Raw genomic sequence first — 25,406 nt, forward strand, 5'->3', positions numbered from 1 at the left:
CAAAACATTATGTAGAATATTTCGGCCCTTAATGAAACCATACTGGAAAGGGTGCACAAGGGCAGGGAGATGCTTATGGAGCCGATTCGCCATTATTTTGGAAAAGATTTTGTACATTGAACCCATCAAAGAAATAGGGCGCCACTGAGTCAACTTAGATGGCGAAGGAACTTTTGGAAGCAGTTTAATAAGTCCTTGTTTCCATGAGGGAGGCATGATTCCCGTTTCCCACACCTGTTGAAACAAAGCCTGTAATGGTTTCGCCAATTGGGTAGCGAAAGCCTCAAAGAACTCATTGGTGAGACCGTCCCAACCCGGACTTTTATCTTTGGGCAAGTGTAATAAGACATCCATAACCTCTGCTTCACCAATATCTGGCTCCAGAGTAGCTTGCATGTCCTGCGGAAGCTGATTGTGGACCAGGTCATAAAAAACCGAACGGGCCTGAGTAATTTGGGCTGAAGGTGGGGAAGCGGAACCCAGAAGGTCACGGAAATAATTCCTGCACATATGCACAATAGTCTGTGGATCCAGGATAAAATGGCCTTGTGCATCCTCGAGTCTGGTCATATTCTCTCGAGCAGGAGAGGCATGGAGAGCTCGAAAGAACTTATGTGTCTGACATGCACTATCTTGCAAAGTCTCTGTCAGATGTTGCAATTTGGCCTGCTGATACGATTTTAGCTGGAATTCTTTAATAAGATCGGCCACCCGCATGGCCAGTGCAAGCAGAAATGCATCATCCGGAGTGTCCACCAGCAGGGAGCGAACCAAAACCAGCAGGTCCTCCGCTGCCTGTCGACGGCGCCGACAAAGAGAGGCATGATAGATCCCATATTGCCGAGCAACCCACTACACATTAGAGAGCAATCTTTCAAATGACGCAGTGCCCTGAGAGGAAAAGTCCAAGGAGAATCTGTCAAGCAATTGTTGCATATAGCCCTGAAAAATGGTATGCTTTAAGTAGGACGAGTTGAAACGCAAAGGGAGTCTCTCCAGAAATTGCTTGAAAGGGGAAATGGGTTGTGCAAGCAACTCGAACTGCAGAGGGAAGTGGTCCGACAAGACATATTGCTGCAACACTTTTATTTCGAGCATCTCAGGCAGAAAATCATCATTCTGCATGATATATATACGGTCCAGCCGCGACCATGTTGTGGCATACTGGGCCGAATGGAAAGTAAAGCCTGGAGAAGACGGGTGTAGCCAGGACCAAAGATCTTGCTTAAGAACAGCAAGAGCCAACTCTTGCCACATACAACTTTCCGGTGCATCCATGACCGAGTGCTCCGATGTAGACTGAGAAGAATCAACACACATATTGAAATCCCCCATGAAGAAGCCCCGTCTGCCAAGTGATAATGAAGTCTTCAAGGTCTGCCAAAGCTCCCGGCGAGAGAACGAATCATTCGGAGCATAGAGGCCAAGTAACCATAGGATTTCCCCTTCGAATAGGATTTCAATCACCAAGAAGCGGCCATGAACATCATTTTTAATAAGAACAGGCTGATATTTGGCATGTACAATCATGAGCACGCCCGAATAATGCATAGCCTGTGTTCCTGCATAGAACAAACGAAAGCCATGGCAATCCACAACTTTACCGGCGTCACCGTGACTCTTGTGCTCAACAGCGCACAGGACGTCCCACTGATTCTCATACAATGCCGTCCACATGGCATGTTGCTTGTGGCGAGAACAAATCCCTCGCACATTCCACGTGGCCACTTTCATGTGTATACAAAACACAATCAGGAACGAGGCACAGCTTGCCTCGATTTGACTTTGTCGGCGAGAATGTCCAGGACTCCCTCATCCAAGAAATCCGCCAACACCGCAAAAGAGTTCTGAGGGCCGGATTTTGAAGAAGACGGCATATCTACTTGCTTGGGGTTGGAACGTGGGTAACGACGATCCCACGGAGTAATGACGTTGCCCCTGGTATCAAAAGCCAGCTGTGCAGGTGGGCCCTTTAGGCGATCCGAATACATTTTCCTGGCTGGTTGATGACGGGGAACTGAAGAAACCATAACAGGGGCAGAGCGCTCAGAAGACATCATCTCCTTCCTGCGCATGTATGTTCGCATGGAATCTTGTGAGGTAGTAGGCACAGTACTCTCCATGCCAGCACCAATCCTGGTGCCTTTTTTGGCACGTACTTCAACCCAATCAGTGGCACGGGAATCCAGACCCGAAACCTGTTGTTTACCTTTGGCCAGAACTTGGGACGGATGGATAGTATCCTGCGACGGAGCATCGCACACCATATCTTCCATGGGCGGAGCAACATGACCCGTATCTGAGACGTGTTGTTGCTCAGGGCATTCAGCCATAAAGTGTCCCAACTGTCCACAGGAAAAGCAATGGCCGGCAAAATTGCCCCATTTCAAACGAAAGTGTAGCGGATGCATGCCAGAGCAATTGAGGCGTAACCAAGCAGGCCGTTTCCTTGCAGTATCCCATAACATGCACAAGCGGTTGCGATTCACAGCCCTGAGACTGGGAGGGACCAGAACCGTGCCCACAGCGGCCATAGCATCCTTCAATAGCGGCCAATAAACAGCCGGACAATTTTCCACTTCTACCCACACAGGGCATTCACGTTGCAGGAGGCGCTGGAAATCTGCCATCGGGCGCCATGGAACCACATGAACCAACCGACGATCAAAAAACAATGGCAGTTTAGACAGGAGAGCAGCACGGTGCGTCTCGGTTTTCAAGAGGACCTCAAAAAAACCTCGGGATCCAACAAAAATCTCCTCAACACATTCCCCTTGTAGCAGACTCTGCAGCCATTGGCGAATACGGGAAAGCAGCGGGATTCGACCAGTGAAGAAGAGTATCACCGCGCGATCATAAAATACTGAAAAGGAGCGTAGGACAGTTTTTGGGTCGACGGTTGCTTCCAGAACATCGTCTGGAGCAGAGTCAGAGAAGGCTTCCTGATTATGTTGAACATATTCACCAAGCAGAGTGTTGGCAAATTCCAACAGATGCTCCCAGTCCATCTCCTGAGAGTCCACACAATCCGAAGTAACCTGCGCATAGGAACGATCCGGAGGAGCACCTATCTCTTCCGGTGCATGCTTGGTACGTTTACCCGCAGGCTGGATGTCAAGACCCGGGGGCAATTCTTCAGTGCACGGAACCATATCCTCCGGTTCCTCAGCATCCGAGTCCGGGCCAAGTGCTGCCACCGTTTGGTCTATGAAATCCAGATCCAAACCAGCCATCGTGTATGACGAGCTGATCCCGAAGAAGGGCTGACCGACAGTGCAGAGCGGGACCGCTCACTCTCTCTCCCTTCTGCCTCTCTCTCTCTCTGTGAACAGAGCCGGAGGCACGCTATCCCAGACGCTGCCTCTCTGACGATGGTCAGGTTCAGGTTTTTACAGGAGCTGGGCGCCTTTGCACAAAAGGAGGAACACACGCAAGCGGAGCCTCGAACGGCAGCACAGGCGAGGTAAACGGGGCGGCTGCAGACGTTTCAGCGGGACAGGCAGTAGACAGGGCGGTGACTGGCCGAAGCGGACAGCGTCTGACAGGCGATGACGGCTTTTAACAGGCGATGGCGGATAGGTCTGGCGGGCTATGGCGTCTGACAGGCGAGGGCTGATCTGGTAGCGAACAGGACGACGTGCAGGTCTTGGTAGGCGAACAGGACGACGTGCAGGTCCCGCGGCGGGTCGGACCGGTCAGATGGGCGGTGCCGCAACGGGTCAGGTCGGGGCGAGAGGGCGCAGGCGAGACGGAGCGAGGGAGCGCAGGTAAGGGCGACGGCTGGGGGCGCGGGTCGCAGGTCGCGCAGGCAACGGCTGGGGGCGCGGGTCGCAGGTCGCGCAGGCAACGACAACGGATCACGCACAAACGGGACTTCGTCAGGGCTCCTGTCGGGAGGGCAAAGCGGCGGCGCGTCCTCTCTCTCTCTCTCTCTCTCTCTCTCTCTCTCTCTCTCTCTCTCTCTCTCTCTCTCTCTCTCTCTCTCTCTCTCTCTCTCTCTCTCTCTCTCTCTCTCTCTCTCTCTCTCTCTCTCTCTCTCTCTCTCTCTCTCTCTCTCTCTCTCTCTCTCTCTCTCTCTCTCTCTCTCTCTCTCTCTCTCTCTCTCTCTCTCTCTCTCTCTCTCTCTCTCTCTCTCTCTCTCTCTCTCTCTCTCTCTCTCTCTCTCTCTCTCTCTCTCTCTCTCTCTCTCTCGTGAAGATAATTGAATTAAGTAGTGGCATCTCTTTTTTTTTAGTGAAGATAATTGTATTAAGAAGTAAATGTTTACAATAGACCATCAAGTTAGCATAGAGCTAACAGACATAAACTCTCTCCCACCAGAAATATTTGCATGAGGCCTACAGGCTCTCAAAACAACCTATTACATGAACAGTACTAATAAATCACATAGAAAGAACAGCTGGAGTAGAGGGAACAATCACCAACCAGGGAGCAGCAATATCCGGAAGAACCAGGTCAGTTGACATCATAGAAGAGGTTTGCCATAACACTAATCCACGCACACGGGCCACATGCCCATGGATGCCTGATGCTGAATCAAAAATAAACATATTGCAAGTACACCATATATGCCATATGGCTGTCCATCTAAGGAAATGGAATAGGCAGGAACAATCTGAATGCAAAGAAGGCATAGAGGACATATTTCCCATAATCCACGAACGAATTGGTATGCAGTGCTGAGTTACCGAGGACCACACTCGAGAAATGAAATTCCAAATCTGCCGCGCAACAGGGCAAGAGACAAAGAGGTGAAGCAATGTCTCATCACATGTAGTGAAGAAAACACAATGACCTGCAAAGACCTTTCGGGCACAGAGCACTTCTCCCGTTGGTAGACCCCCAATGAGCAACCTCCACATGAACACTTTACCCTAATAGGGAACCATAGACTTCCAAAGCTGGATAAATCTTTCCCGCGACTTCTTTTTGCTATCCCTAAGATGCTATAACTTATTAACTTTCCCCGTGACCCATCTCTTAGCTTCCACCATCTAATGATATATCTAATTGGCTGACCTTTTCTCAAAATCATCACGAAGCACAAACATCCACTCACACCATGGATTCAATGGCTGTAATGCACACGAAGGAGAGAACCTCTAAAGACTATCTTGTATGGCGACCAAATGTCACTATATCCACGAGGCACCCTAAAGTACTGACGAATACGCCTGAAAGAATAAAGACAGGGCTGCCCAGGAATAGCACCATCATGGACTGTCATCAACCCCAACCTAACCATCCGATTAAACTTGTCTCGCTGCAAATCTTTTTGTGGCCAATCCAATGACCTTAAGGAAGCCAGTACTTCTCCTTGCAGCGAATTTTCCTCCTCACAAATATCCGTAGGACGCCAAACTGCAAAACGAAGCATCTCTTGCCGCCAGGAAGCAATCACATGAGAAAGGAGAAAAGGCTGGGAGACCTTAATAGGCCTCGTAGAATTAAGCGCATGCCAGCAGGAAGTATGAATAACCATGCTACCATGAGAGATGCTTGTCTTTTCAATGAAGAATTTAGCAATATCTTACCAAGGATGACACTATACATAGACTCTGCAAAAGGGATAGCCTCAAAGCGGCCATATGCAAATTAACATCCAACAAAGCTGCAACCCCCATCATTTTTGGAGTAGTCACATGCTGCCAAGAGATCCATACCTGACCCAAACGATTGCCTTTCTTTTTCCACAGCATAAATCTGATAGGTTGGACCAAATCCAAAAGGGACTTCTTAGTCCAAGGAAGCAATGGCAGAAAGAACGAAATCATATTGATCATTATGCATTGAGCCACTTTTAGTCTAACATGTAGAGGCCAACTCTAAGATTTCCAGTACATAAACCTGTCATGAATTCGGAAGACCATCCAATCAAGCAAGGCACAAGGACCAACCTCCACACCAATAGGATATCCCAAGTGTCTAATTATGATTGGAAGATTACAAGATGCAGAGATAGAGAGAGAGAAAAACCCCTTCAGACCATCATAAATCTCTCTCTCTCTCTCTCTTTTTTTCCGTAAAAGGTAATTGTATTAATTACGAAAAAAGTACAAGATTACTTGATTACAAGATACATGACGACAATCTAAGCCATCATGTGAAGAGGTTCTAAGTGCTACAAGTTACAACGTCATGGCAAAGACGCAGAGGAAATTGCCATATGCCAGGGACGTAAGTCCTCCCTAGAGAGCAAATCAGAATGCTGGAGAAGATCTAACTGCCAATACAAGAGGCCCTTAAGCCTCGCAATATGCCGCTGAACATTATAGGCGGAGTCAAAAAGAAAAGCATTCCGAATGGTCCAGTTATGCCAACAGCCCCAATATCGAAGAAAATGATACATGAGCTTCATATGTGGCTGTGCCGGAGTGGGGTATTTGGGCTGCCCGAAAACCCAATCAAAGGGGCGCAGGGTGAAACCAACCACCCCTTGCCAAACAGCCGACAAAAATAACCAGACTTTCTTAGCGATGGGGCAAGAAATCAATCGGTGGCGGGCGGATTCCATAGTAGTGGTGCAAAAGAAACAGTTGCCATTGGAGATTCGTCGCTTGGAAAGAGCTGAAGCAAGCGGAAGACCACCAATCATCACTCTCCAAAGAAAGACTTTATATTTGAAGGGTGTCTTGTTCAACCAGCCCTCCATCACAGTCGCCCTCCACCATGACCGGGATTTACGCAATCCCCATAAAGCGTTCGCTTTAGTAACTAGCCATTGATGATCTTTAATCAGAAGATGATACACTTGGTTAGCAGAAGCTTTGCTTAAAGTCAGCCGGCCTTGTAGGTCCCAATCCTGCCAAGGATGATCCGAAGCAAGGGCAGGCAAGGGCTGTCTGCTCTGGAGCACCCTCAAAAGCTATTCCCATAAAGGCCTATATCCACGAGGGATCCTGAAAACCCTCCTTGATGTACGAAACGATATAAGCACATTGCGACTGGCAAGGGTGGCATCCACAACTGAAGACAAGCCCAAACGTGCCATCCGGTTGAATTGTGGTCTAAGCTCATGTTTACCTTCCCATGAAAGTAAACGCGAGACTGCCAGCAATTCCAATTGAAAAGAGTTAGTAGCTAAGCGATCCTCCGCTGGATGCCACTGAGCCTTTTGGAGAACCTGTTTCCAGGAACATACCAAATGAGTAAGCAGCGACGAAGAAGAACTGGAGAACCGCGAATCAGCATTAAGAACATGCCACCAAGAACTCCGGATTTGGGTATTGCCATGCAGAAGGCCATGGCCCTCAAGGAAATAACGGGCTATATCGACCCATGGATGATGATCCGAACACATGGCGCGGAAAAGAGACCAATGGAGTGCCTGCATGTGAGTTTGGGCATCTAAAATAGCTCCGCCACCCATGCGTTTGGGGGTGCACGCATGCGACCAAGAGATCCAGGAAATACCTGCATGCAATGAGTCCTCCTTCCATAGCATGAAACGAATAGACTGAGTAAGAGCATTCAGAGTCGTAGTAGTCCAGGGCAACAATGGCAAGAAATATGTGAGCATTGGCAACATAATTGTCTGGGCTACTTTGAGGCGAACATGGAAGGGCCAGGCTTGAGACTTCCAATACATAAACTTATTCACCATTTTCTGAGAAATCCACTGCAGAAGCTGCTTTGGGGAAACATTAACACCCAAAGGGTACCCAAGGTGCCTGACAATGGAGCCACGAGGAACAACCAGACCCTGCCAGTCCAAGGACTGCAAATCCGACTCCATGCAGCTGAGAATGGCTGATTTGAGCGCATTGATACGAAGGCCTGACGCCTGACCAAAGAGACCCCAAACATCCAATGCTTTTCGAAGGTTATCCTTGTCCGCACACAAAATCATAAAACTATCATCCACCAGGGATTGGCTAATGAAGTGCTGTCCTGTAGGAAGCGACAGTCCGGCCAACTGAGAAGAGGCTGCCATATGAGATAACATCGAAAGAACTGGATGTGTCGCAAGGGCAAAGAATAGAGGGCTCAAAGGGCACCCTTGTCTGACAGAGCGGGCAAGGACAAATGGCTCAGTAACACCTCCGTTCAGCATGACTCGCGAAGACGCTGCATCACTAATGGTGTAGATTAGACGAGACATCCGAGCACCAAAGCCCATAGCAGACATAAGTTCAGCAACGAAAGACCAGTCCAGATAGTCAAAAGCCTTTTCCAGGTCCAGTTGAATCAGTACTACCTCCTGATTAGAATGCCTTGCATAATCAATTGCCAGTTGAGCATTCAATACATTGTGCAGAATATTTCGGCCCTTAATGAAACCATACTGTAGAGGGTGCACAATGGCAGGGAGATGATTATGGAACCGATTCGCCATTACTTTGGAAAAGATTTTGTACATTGAACCCATCAAAGAAATTGGGCGCCACTGTGTCAACTTAGATGGCGAAGGAACTTTTGGAAGCAGTTTAATAAGTCCTTCTTTCCATGAGGAAGGCATGATCCCCTTTTCCCACACCTGCTGAAACAAAGCCTGCAATGGTTTCGCCAGTTGGGTAGCAAAAGCTTCAAAGAACTCATTGGTAAGACCATCGGACTTTTATCCTTGGGAAAGTGTAACAGGACGTCCATAACCTCTGCCTCACAAATATCTGACTCCATAGTAGCTTGCATGTCCTGCGGAAGCTGATTGCGGACCAGGTCATAAAAAACCAAACGGGCCTGAGTAATTTGGGCTGAAGGTGGAGAAGTGGAACCGAGAAGGTCACGGAAATAATTCCTGCACATATGCACAATAGTCTGCGGATCCAGGATAAGGTGGCCTTCTGCATCCTCGAGTCTAGTCATATTCTCTCGAGCAGGAGAGGCGTGGAGAGCTCGAAAGAACTTATGGGTCTGACATGCACTATCTTGCAAAGTCTCCGTCAGATGTTGCAGTTTGGCCTGCTGATATGATTTCAACTGGAATTCTTTAATAACATCAGCCACCCGCATGGCCAGTGCGAGCAGAAATGCATCATCCGGAGTGTCCACCAGCAGAGAACGAACCAAAACCAGCAGGTCCTCTGCTGCCTGGCAACGCCGCCGACAAAGAGAGGCATGATAGATCCCATACTGCCGAGCAACCCGCTGCACATTAGAGAGCAATCTTTCAAATGACGCAGTGCCCTGAGAGGAGAAGTCCAAGAAGAATCTGTCAATCAATTGCTGCATATAGCCCTGAAAGATTGCATGCTTCAAGTAAGACGAGTTGAAACGCAAAGGGAGTGTCTCCAGAAATTGCTTGAAAGGTGCAATGGGTTGTGCAAGCAGCTCGAGCTGCAGAGGGAAATGGTCCGACAAGGCATATTGCTGCAGCACTTTTATTTCAAGCATCTCGGGAAGAAAATCATCATTCTGCATTATATATATACGGTCCAATCGCGACCATGTTGTTGCATACTCGGCAGAATGGAAAGTGAACCCTGTAGAAGACGGGTGTAGCCAGGACCAAAGATCTTGCTTAAGAACATCAAGAGCCAACTCATGCCACATACGACTTTCCAGAGCATCCATTACCGAATACTCCGATGTGGACTGGGAAGAATCAACACACATATTGAAATCCCCCATGAAGAAGCCCCGTCTGCCAAGTGACAAGGAGGTCTGCAAAGTCTGCCAAAGCTCCCGACGAGATAACGAATCATTCGGAGCATAGAGGCCAAGTAACCATAAGATTTCCCCTTCGAATAAAATTTCAATCACCAAAAGCGGCCATGAACATCATTTTTAATAAGAACAGGCTGATATTTGTCATGTACAATCATGAGCACACCCGAATAATGCATGGCCTATGTCCCTCCATAAAACAAACGAAAGCCATGGCAATCCACAACTTTTCCGGCTTCACCGTGACTCTTGTGCTCAACAGCGCACAGGACATCCCACTGATTCTCATACAATACAGTCCACATGGCATGTTGCTTGTGTCGAGAACAAATTCCTCGCACATTCCACGTGGCTATTTTCATGTGTATTCAAAACAAAATCAGGTACGAGGCACAGCTTGCCTGGATTTGACTTTGTCGGCGAGAATGTCCAGGACTCCCTCATCCAAGAAATCCGCCAACACCGCAAAAGAGTTCTGAGGACCAGATTTGGAAGTAGACGGCATATCTGCTGGCTTGGGGTTGGAACGGGGATAACGAGGGTCCCACGGGGTAATGACGTTGCCTCTGGTATCAAAAGCCAGCTTAGCAGGGGGACCCTTTGGACGATCCGAATACATTTTCCTGGCGGGCTGAGGACGGGGGGCAGAGGAAACCATAGCAAGAGCAGAGCGCTCAGAAGGCAACATTTCCTTCCTACGCATGTATGTACGCATGGAATCTTGTGAGGTAGTAGGCACAGTATTCTCCATGCCAGCGACAACCCTGTTGCCTTTTTTTGCACATACTTCATCCCAATCAGTGGCACGGGAATCCAGACCCGAAACCTGTTGTTTACCTTTGGCCAGAACTTGGGGCTGGTGGATAGTATCCAGCGACGGAGCATCACACACCATATCTTCCATGGGCGGCGCAACATGGCCAACATCTGAAGTGTGTTGCTGTTCCGGGCATTCGGCCATAAAATGCCCCAACTATCCACAGGAAAAGCAATGTCCTGCAAAATTGCCCCATTTCAAACGAAAGTGTAACGGATGCATGCCAGAGCAATTGAGGCGTAACCAAGCAGGCCTTTTTCTTGCAGTGTCCCATAACATACACAAGCGGTTGCGATTCACAGCCCTGAGACTGGGAGGGACCAGAACAGTGCCCACAGCGGCCATAGCATCCTTCAATAGTGGCCAATAAATAGCCGGACAATTTTCCACTTCTACCCACACAGGGCATTCACGTTGCAGCAGACGCTGAAAATCTGCCATTGGGCGCCATGGAACCACATGAACCAACCGGCGATCAAAAAACAAAGGTAGTTTAGACAGGAGAGCAACACGGTGCGTCTCCGATTTCAACAGGACCTCAAAAAAACCTCGGGACCCAACAAAAATCTCTTCCACACATTCCCCTTGTAGCAGACTGTGCAGCCACTGGCGAATACGGGAAAGTAGCGGGATTCGACCAGTGAAGAAGAGTATCACAGCGCGATCATAAAACACCGAAAAGAAGCGTAGGACAGTTTTTGGGTCCACGGTGGCTTCCAGAACATCGTCAGGTGCAGAGTCAGAAAAGACTTCCTGATTATGTTGAACATAATCACCAAGCAAAGTGTTGGCAAATTCCAGCAAATGCTCCCAGTCAACATCCTGAGAGTCCACAGAATCCGAAGCAACCTGAGCATAGGAACGATCCTGATGAACACCTATCTCTTCCGAAGTATGCTTGGTACGTTTACCCACAGGCTGGATGTCGGGACCAGGGGGCATCTCTTCGTTGCACGGAACCATATCCTCAGGTTCTTCAGCATCAGAATCCGGGCCAAGTGCTACCACCGTTTGGTCTATGAAATCCAGATCCAAACCAGCCATCGTGTATCACGATCTGATCTCGAAGGAGGACTGACCCTCTCTCTCTCCCGCTCTCTCTCTCTCTAGGCGCGTCACCACCAGATGCTCTTTGCAGGCACCCACCGGCAGCAGACCTTACATAGGGCAGACGAGACAATAGCGAGAGCGTACCGGGTTTCGGGATAGGTAGCGCAAGTCCAGGCGACCTGGTGTGCAGCAGGCGACGGCGCAGGTCCAGGCGTCAACGGGGCGCAGGTACAGCGAACAGGCGACGGCTCTCTCTCCAGGTGGATGTCTCGCGCAGGAAACGGGACGCCAGTGGATGGCGGGTCCCGTCCAGCACACAGCAAAGGGCGACGGGTAGGTAGAAGCGGGGCGCAGCGAGACGTGGGCAGAACGGAAGCGACCATCTCTCTCTCTCTCTCTCTCTGATTACAAGAGACACGAGGGCCCTAGGCCAACGTGTGGGAAATCCCCGTAGTAATGCACTAAAAAGGTTACACCAATCATGGCAACGACCCAGAGGCAATTGCCATATGCCAAGGATGCAAATCCTCCCGAGGGAGCAAGTCAGAGTGTCGGATGAGATCTAGTTGCCACTGCAAGAGCCCTTTAAGCCTGGCAATATGTCTCGGTACATTAGAGGCCGAATCAAAGAGAAAAGCATTGCGCGTGGTCCAAATGTGCCAGCATCCCCAGTATCTGAAAAAGTGAAATAAGATCTTCATATGCAACTATGGCAGTGTGGGAAAGGAGTTAGTGAGGACCCCACCACAGCGCGCCAAATTTGCGACAAGAGTGACCACATATTCTTGGCGAGCGGGCAAGAAAGAAAACGATGTCGGGCCGATTCCGCCATAGTGGTACAGAAGAAACAATTGCCATTCGAGATTCGACGCTTGGCAAGGGCCGAGGCAAGAGGAAGACCACCAATCATTACCCGCCAAAGAAATACCTTGCATTTGAAAGGTGCCTTATTCAGCCAGCCCTCCATCAGCGTTGCCTGCCACCATGACAGCGATTTCCACAGTCCCCAAACAGTATTAGCTTTCACACCCAGCCATTGGTGATCTTGAATGAGAAGATGATACACCTGATTAGTAGAGGCCTTTTCCAGACTCAACCGGCCTGCAAGGTCCCAGTCCTGCCAAGGGCGATCCACAGCCAGGGCAGGAAAGGGTTGCCTACCCTGAAGCTCCGACGAAAGCTTTCCCCATAAATCACAGTATCCGCACGGGATCTTGAAAAGTCTCCTAGCAGTCCGAAACGATACGAGGACATTGCGAGTGGCACGGGTAGCATCCGCAACCGACGTCACACCTAAACGGGCCATGCGGTTAAATCTCGGTCTGAGCTGATGTTTATCTTCCCATGAGAGTAATCTCCATACTGCCAACAACTCCAGCTGAAAGGAGTTAGTCTGCAAGCGGTCCCCTACTGGGTGCCAACGGGCCTTTTGGAGCACCACTTTCCAAGAGCCGACCAAGTGCAGTAACAAAGAGGAAGAGGGACTGGAAAATCGAGAGTCAGCATTAAGGACATGCCACCAGGAGGCCCGAAGCCGTGTGTTACCATGGCGGAGCCCGCTGTCCGCAAGAAAATAACGGGCTATGATGGTCCACGGGTGATGATCCACACACATGGCACGAAAAAGGGACCAACGGAGAGCTAGCATATGAGTTTCTGCATCCAAAATAGCTCCACTACCCATGCGCTTAGCGGTACATGTATGTGACCATGAAATCCACGAAATGCCTGCCTGCAGTGAATCCTTCTTCCATAGCATGAAACGAATGGGATGAGTGAGAGCCTTCAAAGTAGTAGGCGTCCATGGCAACAATGGCAGGAAATACGTTAGCATTGGTAGCATAATTGTCTGAGCCACTTTGAGGCGGACATGGAATGGCCACGCTTGTGACTTCCAATACATAAATTTCGCCACCAGTTTTTGTGAAATCCACTCCAACAGGTCCTTTGGCCGTACATCCACCCCCAATGGGTATCCAAGATGCCTGACAATGGAGCCACGGGAAACCACCTGGCCTTGCCAGCCTAATGACTGTAAATCAGGCTCCGTGCAACTGAGAATGGCTGACTTAAAGGCATTGATGCGAAGACCAGAGGCCTGACCAAAGAGCGTCCAAACATCTAATGCCTTTCGAATGTTGTCCCTGTCCGCCTGCAAAATCATAAAGGTGTCATCAGCCAAAGATTGGCTAATGAAGTGCTGGCCCAAAGGAAGAGACAACCCTGCCAGCTGAGCAGAAGCCACCATGGAGGATAACATTGAAAGGACCGGGTGAGTCGCCAGGTCAAAGAAGAGAGGACTCAAAGGACAACCCTGTCTGACCGAGCGTGCAAGGACAAATGGCTCTGTAACCCCACCATTGAGCATAACTCTGGAGGAAGCCACAGCACTAATGGTGTAGATCAATCGGGACATCCAGGTACCAAAGCCCATAGCGGACATGAGATCTGCAATGAAAGACCAGTCCACATAGTCAAACGCCTTTTCCAAGTCCAATTGAATCAATACCACTTCCTAACCGGAGTGCCGCGCATAGTCAATAGCCATTTGCACATTTAAGATATTATGCAGAATGTTGCGGCCCTTAATGAAACCATATTGGAGAGGATGCACAATAGCTGGAAGGCGCTTGTGAAGCCGATTCGCCAGCACTTTGGAGTAGATTTTATACATCGAGCCCATCAAAGAGATTGGTCTCCAGTGTTGCAGCTTTGACGGCGAAGGGACCTTTGGAATCAGTTTGATAAGGCCTTCTTTCCATGAGGAGGGCATGACCCCTGTTTCCCAAACCTGCTGAAACATGACCACCAATGGCTTCACCAACTGCGTGGCCGAGTTCTGAAAGAATTCATTAGTGAGACCATCCCAACCAGGACTTTTATCCTTAGGCAGGTGCAACAAAACATCCATAAGCTCCTCCTCGCAAATATCCACCTCCAAAGTGGCTTGCATATCAAATGGAACTTGTTGGCGGACCAGATGATAGAAGACCGAGCGGGCATGCGTAACCTGGCTAGAAGGCGAGGGAGAAGAACCAAGAAGCTCCATAAAATAATTTCTGCACATATTGACAATGGTCTACGGATCAGTGACCATGCGACCTTCCGAATCCTGGAGTCTGGTCATATTTTCGCGAGCTGGAGACGCATGCAAGGCGCGAAAGAACTTATGAGACTGGCAGGCACTATCTTGCAATGTGTCAGTCAAGTTATGCAGCTTGGCCTGCTGATAAGATTTCAACTAAAACACTTGAATAAGATGGGCCAAACGCCTCTCCAGTGACAGCAGAAAATCATCATCTGGGGAATCCAGGAGCAAGGAACGGACCAAAGCCAGTAAGTCCTCTGCTGCATGTCGACGTCGGCGACAAAGCGAGGCATGATGGATCCCATACTGCCGAGCAACCCGCTGCACATTAGAGAGCAACCGTGCAAATGAAGGCAAGCCCTTAGAGGCGAAGTCCAATAAGAACCTCTCAATCAATTGCTGCATATAGCCCTGAAAAATTGAATGTTTCAAATAAGAGGAGTTGAAACGTAAAGGGAGCCTATCCAGCAACTGCATAAAAGGTGCAATAGATTGTGCCCGCATCTCAAGCTGGAGGGGAAAATGGTCCGACAACGCATATTGCTGCAAGACCTTCATTTCCAGCATCTCGGGAAGAAAATCATCCCCCTACATGATATACATTCTATCCAGCCGCGCGACCAAGTAGTTGCATATTGTGTGGAATGAAAAGTAAACCCTGAAAAAGAAGGGTGAAGCCACGACCAAAGATCTTGCTTAAGTAAGTGCAAAGCAAAGGAATTCCACACCCGGCTTTCCGGCGTATCCATTACTGAATGCCCTGAAGTGGACTGAGAAGAGTCAACACACATATTGAAATCTCCCATCAAAAACCCCCTTCGGCCAAGTGACATGGAGCCCTGCAAAGTGAACCAAAGATCCCGTCGGGATGCGGGATCATTCGGAACATAGAGGCCCAACAACCATAAAATCTCTCCTTCAAATAAGACTTCGATTACCAGAAAGCGGCCCTGCATATCATTTTTAACAAGGACAGGCTGGTATTTCTCATGGACAATCATCAGCACGCCCGAATAGTGCGTAGCATGGGTCCCTGCATAAAACAGACGGAATCCATGACAATCCACAACTTTTCCTGCTTCACCGTGACTTTTGTGCTCAACTGCACACAATACATCCCACTGATGCAAGACAGTCCACATGGCATGTTGCTTATGGCGAGAGCAAATGCCTCGCACATTCCACGTGGCTATCTTCATATATCTTCAAAAAAGGAAGTCAGGAACGAGGCGCCTGTTGCCTCGATTTCACCTTTTCCGCGAGAGCATCCAGGACACCCTCATCCAGAAAATCAGCCAATACTGCAAACGAATTCTGGCGACCTGCTTTAGAGGTAGAAGGGAAATCCACTGCCTTGGGAGTGGGGCGGGGATAACGCCGATCCCAGGGTATAATCACATTACCTTTTGTATCAAACGCCAGCTTAGCAGGTGGGCCTTTGGGGCCGTCGGTATAGACTTTCCTTGGAGACTGATTACGAGGGGCAGACGGGGCCGTAGTACGCGTAGCCTGCTGTGAAGTGACCATTTCTTTCCTGCGCGTATACGTGCGCACGGAATCCTGGGAAGCATTAGGCCCAGGATCCGCGAGACCCGCATCCAACTTTTTACCTTTTTTGTGACGTGCCTCAATCCAGTCAGTGCTACAGGAAGCCAAACCCAGGACCTGTTGTTTGCCTTTATCCATGACATGAGGTGACTGAAGGGCCTCGTGGGGCGGGGCATCAAGCACCATGTCATCCTTGGGCACAACCTGCGCATCCTCCGAAGACGGCTGCCTTTCAGGGCATTCGGCCATGAAATGCCCCAATTTACCACATGAAAAGCAGTGTCCCGCAAAGTTGCCCCATTTCAAGCGAAAATGCAAAGGATGCATGCCTGAACAATTGAGGCGAAGCCACGCGGGCCTTTTCCTGGCCGTGTCCCATAACATGCATAAACGGTTTTGATTCATCGCCCTGAGGCTTGGGGGAACCACCACTGTTCCCACAACCGCCATCGCATCCTTCAACAATGGCCAATAGACCACCGGACAATTTTCCACTTCCACCCACACCGGGCATTCTCGTTGAAGCAGACGCTGGAAGTCGCCCATGGGGCGCCATGGTACAACATGGACCAAGCGGCGATCAAAGAATAGTGGCAACTTGGACAGGAGCTCAGCTCGATGCGTTTCCGATTTCAACAGCACCTCATAAAAGCCGCGAGGTCCAAGGAAGATCTCCTCAACACACTCCCCTTGCAATAAATGGTGCATTTACTGGCGAATATGCGAAAGCACTGGGATCCTGCCAGTGAAGAAAAGTATAACTGCACGGTCATAAAACAGCGAGAAGGACCGCAAGACTGATTTGGGGTCCACCGTGGCTTCCAGCACATCATCCGTTCCCGCATCAGAAAAAGATTCATTATTATGCTGGACATAATCGCCAAGCAGAGTATTGGCAAAGTCCAGCAAATGCTCCCAGTCAATTTCCTGCGAATCCACAGGATCAGAGGCAACTTGCGCATAGGAACGTTCCTGATGGCACCATATCCTCCGGCTCCTCTGTATCGGAATCAGGGCCAAGGGCTGCCACCGTCCGGTCGAGAAAATCCATATCCAGGCCAGCCATACTGCTGTCTTCTCGCTCGCGCTCTCTCTCTCTCTCTCTCTCTCTCTCTCTCTCTCTCTCTCTCTCTCTGTGTGTGTGTGTGTGCAAGTCCCGCAGACCTGCAAAATCAGGGAACCACCCGGCTGCAGCAACAGGACTGTAACGGGGTTCCTGTGGAAAACAGGACAGACACGCGCAGATGAACCGGGGCGCACGGTAACGGGTCAGACACAGGTGAGGCTTCAACGCGGCTGCATCAGCCCTGCACGTTGACGCAGAGCAGTCAACCACGGACGGAGTGCTCTGCACCGGTCAAACGTGGACGGGGCAGGCGTCACGGGTCAGGCACAAGGCAGGCGTCGAGGCGCAGATTCAAAGGGCGCTGCTCGCTGGCGCAGAACCAGCAACCAGCGGCGGAACTGGCGGGCAGATGGCGGGCGTCCACGGGGCCTGTCGATAGAGGGCGCAGGTTAGGGCAACGGCAGGGGGCGCGAGTCACAGGTCAAACGGGGCGATGGGGCGCAGGTTAGGGCGACGGCAAGGGGCGCGAGTCACAGGCCACGCGGGCAACGGCAGCAGGTCGCACAGGACGCGGCGACGTCAGGAGCCGTGGTCGACAGGTTAAACAGGCGGCAGCAGGGCAAGACGCACAGGCGACGACACAGCTGCACGCACACTCGCCATCGCACCTCGGTTCTCTTCTCTCTCTCTCTCTCTCTCTCTCTCTCTCTCTCTCTCTCTCTCTCTCTCTCTCTCTCTCTCTCTCTCTCCCTCTCTCTCTCTCTCTCTCTCTCTCTCTCTCTCTCTCTCTTTCTAGCATGATTCAAAGCAAACGCCCCACACACTTTAGGGAGAACATTTCTCTCAAATCAGTCATGAAGTCACTCGACCAGTGCTGATTAGGTCATTTGTGGTTGAGATTCAAAGGCTCGGCACTCTCTTTTGTTTTTTTTTCCATAATAGGTGATTGTATTGGTTATGAAAAAAGTAAAAGATTACATGATTACAAGATGCAGGATGACTCTAGGCCATCGTGCATAAACTCTCCTTTACAGAAGTTCAGATAACTAAAAGAGTACAAAAAGTCATGGCAAAGAAGTAGCAAGGTTGCAGTATGCTAGGGGACTCGGCTTCGCACTCTTTTGGTTTTTCGTAATTTTTATTCATTATGAAAAACAGGTAAAAGATTTCAGGATTACAAGGTGCAGTATGGCTCTAGGCCGTCACACATAAACTGGATACCACAGATTCAAGAAGGACAAGAGACAAGATTACAAGAGGCACACCTGAACAGGACAGCCATGCTACAAAGGATCAAGAGTTTTGACGAGATTCCACCTCAATATTGATCTCCTACAAGAGGCCATCAGTATGAGTTCAGGTTACCCATTGCCTAGATCTGCCAGGGGATCAAGTATTTTGGGGATGGTCACACAGCCATTGATGGTAGAGACAGCCAGAGATCCTTATCCCTATGGTCCAGCATGTAGCGCTCTCGAAAATCATCAGCTGCAGTAGAGTGTGCTCTAAAAGCATGATGCCTAGAATGATGTCAATAATACCTCCTGTTTCACAGGCCTAATCATCCACATAGAATCTACTGGCCCATCTGCTCTGCCCCTCTCAGAGAACTGAAGTGACACATCTTAGCTACCACAGATTTCTTCGAAACAGAATGGTCAGCAGGCCACTATCAAAGGTGGGAGCTATTGGCAGCATCGCAGCTTGGCACATGTGAGCATCGAGATGTGGTGCAGCTGTAGAGCAGGAGCATACTCCTCCTCCCAGGATCCTCTGTGATGGAGATGATGGGAGCAGCTGCAGGATGTTTCATATCCCATGAGTGGGAGGTGGGAGGTGAGAGGTGAGAGGTTTGCATACATACTTGGGAGTTTGACACCTTCAATTCAAAGATTCCCCTCCTTATTTAGAACTAAAGACTGCCAGACTGACTATTCTACTGGCACTGTATTAAATATCTTCCAACAGTGACAGCCAGGGAGCATCCAGTTATTCTTATCTTAGGTAGAAGGTTTTGATACTTGTAACTTTGCAGTGGTTGTTGATTATAACCAAGGTGCTATTTAATAGGATTTTATCTTGCCTTGAGTGTATCAAATCAATTGAAAGATCTGAAGCTGCAGCAGTTTGAATTCTTCAGAATCTTATATGCAGAATTCAATAAGGCAATAAGCCACCTGTTGTGTGGGTCAAGTAGATTACCTACTTTTGGAATGAGGTGAATCGAGCCACTTGAGAGAGCAAAAGCAAAGTCTCAGTGTTCTCGATCTTTTGAAAGGCTGGTAGACGATGAGAAATCAACTGCACATGATGTCACATATGTACATTTGATTCATCCACATTTTTCAGCTCTGATCCACAACAATATAGCATGCATACATCATGCTAATCACAAGCAGCACTTCTGGTATGTAATTTGTTTGGTAAACCAAATTATCTTAGAGTTTATCAGGAATGAAAAATGACATCACAATTGCTTCTCCCAAAGATAGTCTGGATATTGAACTAGAACCAAGCTTCATAAGTTGAAAACACATGTACCTCATGAGGATATGACCTGGATCCCATAATTTGAGGAAGGCCTTTGTCTGTCACCATTATGGCATAAATGGTTTCCACAGATGCTATAACTATTGTCTCATTATTTAGCACAGCAAGTGTTATGCCTTGTTTCTTCATCTCGGGGAAACTTTCATTTGGCATCCACTCCTTGACTAATTCTCCACAGGGACAAATTTGTAGGACTCTTAGAGATACAGATGTGACCTGAAAGGCTAAACTGAATGTTTTACAAAAAAAGTAATTCTGATTGATTACACCTGATTATGCAGTTGGACAACTATGGAGACCAAACTGTTAAAGGATACCTGCACAAGCCATCTATCTAGCAGGGTTCCCATCATAAGTGTCCTGTGTCCTATATCGAAACCGTGAATACAAGCACTTATAAGCCCACTCCCAGTGATTTCCATGATTTGGCTTGCATCCTGTGATATATTTTAGTTTTGCATGGAGAATACCATCATAATAGAAGAGCAAGAATATATGTGAAACTAGCTCTAAGGACTTTATTGTTTTTACCTCTATTCTATGGGAAAGCACAATATGGCTATGGTAAACATGGGAATGCCACTTGAAAGGTATAAGCACTGGTAAGTCAGGTACCTGTCAAATAGAAAGCTTAAAATAATAATGGATGAATATAGTGTATCAAACAAAAACATCTACCTGGACATCGTAAGCCCCATCTAAAAGAAGATTCACTGCCATCCTCGCCCTGGAAATTTCCAAATATATTAAAACTGAAATAAATGCACAACTGTTGGCTGTAAGCTTCAAATATAATAACAACACCCTCTCACCATTTTCCATGAGTTTTCTTTCTTCTAGAAATAAGGATGTCAAAAACATTTAATAGTGGCAAATCTTAGAAATGACAGAGTTAGCCCTGCAAAAATGTTACTTGAAATCAACAGCTCCACCCTTTTTTATATGATCCTCTAGCCCATACCTATATGACAGGGCCTCACGTCATGTCCTAAGAATCCAGGGATTCAGCTAAGATTGTGCATTTTGATTGAAAATGATTAGTACAGTCATCCTCTATGTGACCTTCGTTTATTTAGATAGATGGCCTTGTGCATCTAGATGTATGCACTTCTGTGAATGTAAACATTGTGGGTATCATAGTGGAAGTCACTTTGTAGTATGTAAGGTTGAATCTTGCCTAAGAATATAAGCGTAGATGTTAGGGTCAACAAAAGTAAAATTAGTTCAATGCCATTAAGTGCTTGGAAAACTTAACCTTTTCTGCTGGTTGGGGTTTAGAGGGCCTGTTAAATCTCTGTTCAAATATCTCAAACTTATCTGATCTAGGTGAAACCATGCTCTTTGATTCCTCAATGTACAAAGGAGATACTTCTTAAACCAAGGCATTGCTCCTTTCCAATTTTTCAAAGTACCTTCCAACTCAACTAAAGGACTTGGAGTACTCTGATAACAGGAAGGAGATATTTCAAATAGCCAAAAAAATTCCCTGAAACTATGGGAAGAAAATATGACCATGGAAGGAGAGAATCACCGTGACAAACCCAATTTGGTGATGGCTTTGGAAAATTTTGGTCATAAAATGCCAACAAGCAGCACAGCATTAGGCTAGAGTCCATCCAAAAGAACGTTACTAGCTGGGTAATGCCAAAGGAGTGGTATTGTCTCTCTAAATTATGACCATGTTACAAAATGATGTGAACCAATCCAGCACTTGGCTAGTTTTTGTCCAACTACATGAATTGTTTTCTGCCATTTTGGAGCTTTATTCATATGCTAAAGAGCATAGCATCCTGATGAGTTCATGGGCTGAGTTCCAAAGATGAGATAGGCATGACTCCCCTATACATCCTCATATTCTCCTATACATCCCCATAACTGAAGCCTAGTAGAAGGTGCCTCATAATACACCTTACTGGAACGTTTTACTCTCTCTCTGGATCTACTATCCCCAAAACACCCTAAGTTCTTCATGAGGCACTTCATCTTGCCAATGCATGACTTGGAGAAGGCCCAACAAGAAGTAACATACCACATGGTGGCAAGTAGTGCCTAATCAGCCACCACCATACTCCCTGATAAAGAGAGTCTCTCCCTGCTTCAATACATGAACTTCTGCCTAATGTTCAAAAATAAGGGTGCTAGCTACTACTCTAACGTGGTGTCAATGCCCACATGACAACTAAGGTATCCCTTGAAATACCTGAAGGATTTGAAGTGAAGTTCTTATGTGGCCTCCAATCTGGCTGCTAAGTGTCACAAACCCAAAATTCTTACAATTTGTGCCAATTGATAAGAGTTCCTCAACCTCTACAAGAAGTCTCCATCACAACTACAAATGTCAAAGCCCTAAAATTCTCCTCATCTCCATCCAAGTAGATAGTTGTGTCATTTGCAAATACTACATCCAAAGCTCCTCAAACTCTAGGATGGGCAGCCTTATGCTACAAATACTTGTAGATATGTTCATCAAATAGAGCTCATAGCCTCTGTTACAAAATAGGAAAAGTAGAGATGGAATGTAGCAACCCCATCTCACCAACACCTAAATCTGTTGCCTCAGGAACCACCAATGAGAACCTAGCTATGTGCTATAGAATTAGAGCCACACACCTCTAACCCACCACTTTGGAAAACCCATCCTTGGCATGGTTCCTTCCAAACCTCTGGAATGAACTCTATCATAAGCTTTCCCCGACTCGAGAAGTAACACAATTCAATATGCAATGAAATATTCAAGTTCATTAAAAAAATACCACTTGTTTTTCTTTTGTCTTGTGATAACCCTCTAGCTTTCATTCAATTGTCTTTAGCTAAAAATCTTCTTCATATGGTTGAAGGATGTCATGTAATCCTTCATGAATTTTTCACCTATCCACTTTAATATGCTATGGATACATACTTGAATGTCAAAATGAATTTTTGTCTCACAAGGCCATTTCTTGTGGTTTAATCCTTATGAAATAATTTTATTTCTAATATAAAAAATGTTTTATTTCTTCAACTTTTGGGGGATCTCCAATATATGCAACTACATTAAGCATCCCAAGAGTATAAATAGTTTGTAACTGATAAGAATCCCTTCCTTCTTGCATGTTTCTCTTGTAAATGCTTTGGAGTCTTGCATATGCTTCAAACGAGATGTCTAATTTTACAAGGAACCACACCTAAGAGCTTATTTTCATAAATACAATACCTTCTCTCCACATCATTTAGGCAACACCTCACAAAAGCTACCATATGGGATTCTTATTTGGTACCAATACAATCATCAGAAGCATATGCTTCCATCACAAATGGTTTTTCCAAAACTGTGAAGCCCACTCCGTCGCATGTTTGGATGCGCTAGGCTCTGAAGCATCATGATGATGTGGTGAAGGTGTGTTCAAATTCATCTTGCCCTCCTATTGTTCCTATTTCTTATGAAGGGCTTTCAGATCAAAGGCCAAGGTTTCATATAAGAGAACCTTGCTTTGGAAGAAATATCCTAACGCAAAAACATAAATGAAAGCATACAACAAAGCATATACTCAAAGGAACACAGTTAGGGTTAGGGTAACTCAAAGACAATGAACACAATGAAACTTGGTTCTAATGGCTTGGATTAGGAGGAATAACTCAAAGGTTAGAACACTCCCAAGACGGACGTGTTAATAGGTCAATCTTCTCAACAAAAGGGGAAGACGAAGAAGAATAAGAAGGACGAGAAAACCGAGCAAGACAAAGCCAAGAAGTTTATTTGTCACATTTGTGGCAAGGTAGGTCATTGGAAGTGGAAGTGGACCCCACATGCCGCGTCCATGGTGTAATGATCGGATTGCCCATAAGGGCAATGGCACTCTAGTTGTCGCAATAGACAACAGTGGCAGAGTCACATGGAAACCGAAGTGTTGTCTATAAGCTCCTCAAATAGATAGCCTCAATGATACCATCAAAAAGAGCCCAATGCTCAGCCTTGGGCATGAAAGCCACCACTCTCTTACTTACGGCTAGCCTAAGAGATGGGTGTCATGTCCAAGGTAAAGAAATAGCTGCTATTGGAACACCGGGTGTCCAGACCTCCTATCCACAATCAAAGTCAATGTACCCCTATAAACATAAACTAGATCCATAAGTTAGTCCATAAGAATAGATACACCGCAAATATCTCAAAACACAAAGACATGGAATCCAATGTAACATCCTAGATACAATGAAATACTAACTAAGCAAACTAAGTAAGCTAGCTAAATCTGACCTAGTGTGAATCAACCAAAGAAGCTTTCCTACCACAAATCTACAGGTGTGCTTATTGAAGGGTTGGACCTAAGGTATCCTTAGAAAGATGGATAGGGGGATCAAGAGGTGTGGCCACAAGCCATGTCATATCAATGCAATACTAGTCCACTAACTAAAGAGCATACTCTCATTGTGATACAAAAATACTTACCCCAAATCCAACTACCTCCATCCCCAAAAAGTAAGACAACAAACCAAGGTCTATCATCTCAAAAGTAAAACAAAGCTAGGCCTTAATTTCTGCTATGGCAATAGAATCTGAGCAAGTGATAAGTAAATCATCTACATACAGCAAGACACAGTTGACCCCCTCTAAAGTAGTATGGACATATACGTTCAGGTCATAAGAGGTAGAATGGTATCTATGAGTTCAAAGAAACTCATCCACCCTTTGGAACCAAGACTGCGACGCTTTCTTCAGTCCATAAAGAGCTTTCCACAAGCAAAGGACCTTATCTTTCCAATCAACAGAAGAAAATCTGAGAGATTGCTCCACATAGAGTTCCTCCTCTAGTTAACTGTTCAAAAAGGCGCTTTTGATGTCCATCTGATATATTGGCCAAACATAGTAAGCGGCTAACACAACCAACAAACGAAATGATGTCGCACAGTAGCAGCAAAGGTTTCATCATAGTCAACACCTTGCTTCTATCCAAACCCTTGTACCACAAGACGAGCCTTGTACTTGTCTAAAGCCCCATCGGCCTTTAGCTTAGTCCTAAAAATTCACTTTCTCTCGATGACTTTCTTGTGGCTCATACAATCCACCAAGGTTCAAGTCTCATTTCAGTCAATACTCTCTGTCAAAAGATGGTGTACCACCGAGACAGTAGGGTTTGCGGGGAGAAACACAGAGTGAACTCGACAAACATAGAGAAGAGAAGAGAAGAGAAGAGAGAAGAAACTCTGATGAATGGAATGATAAAGTTTTAAATCATGGAGTGAATATGATACAAGGAAACAAGGGTGCCGTAGTACAAGGAAGATGATGAAGGCAGTCACGAACCACGAACCACAATGTCCTCCTAAAGAGGTGTAAGGGTAGTGGAGAGCCTGGAGAGAAGAGGTGACGGACTGAATGAATCAGCCATATTGAATGAGTGACAGAGACAATCTATAAATAGGTAAGAGACTGTCTAGGGTGGCGCCCGGAGGGAGGGCCCCAACTATCTAGGGTGGTGCCCCACTGTGGATGCCTAGCCCCTTTTTGGGGCTGTCCACTTTGAAACCCTAAACAGCAAAACACAATCCTAAATGCAAAACGTAAAACACAAAACTACGAGTGAAGGGTTTCTCAACACCCCCTTTTAGGCCCAAAAAAGGGGAACAAGAGAAGAGTGAGATGGAGATGGAATGCTACATGTTGCAAAATGCTCATGCAGCAGGTGCCACTTGGAGAGTGTCCC

General features: G+C 47.2%; 1 protein-coding gene across 7 annotated transcripts in view; it reads right to left on the reverse strand.

Moving 5' to 3' along the window:
• The window catches only part of LOC148033798 (uncharacterized), a 214,061-nt gene that overhangs the window by 150,897 nt on the left and 37,758 nt on the right, over positions 1-25,406 (reverse strand). For all 7 annotated transcript variants that reach the window (XR_015691376.1, XR_015691377.1, XM_087681791.1 and 4 more), the window contains 4 exons: positions 20,404-20,452; positions 20,257-20,340; positions 20,043-20,162; positions 19,717-19,941 (listed from right to left, as the gene is read on the reverse strand). Coding sequence is in view for 5 of the 7 variants with exons in the window: in XM_087681791.1 (XP_087537917.1) it covers positions 19,717-19,941; positions 20,043-20,162; positions 20,257-20,340; positions 20,404-20,452 (478 nt within the window). In the remaining 2 variants the exon portion in view is untranslated. The remainder of the gene's footprint in view (positions 1-19,716; positions 19,942-20,042; positions 20,163-20,256; positions 20,341-20,403; positions 20,453-25,406) is intronic.

This window comes from Lygodium microphyllum, chromosome 7, assembly GCF_053477565.2.
Source record: "Lygodium microphyllum isolate KBCC chromosome 7, Lygodium_microphyllum_v1.1.10, whole genome shotgun sequence".
In the NCBI taxonomy this organism is placed as follows: domain Eukaryota; kingdom Viridiplantae; phylum Streptophyta; class Polypodiopsida; order Schizaeales; family Lygodiaceae; genus Lygodium; species Lygodium microphyllum.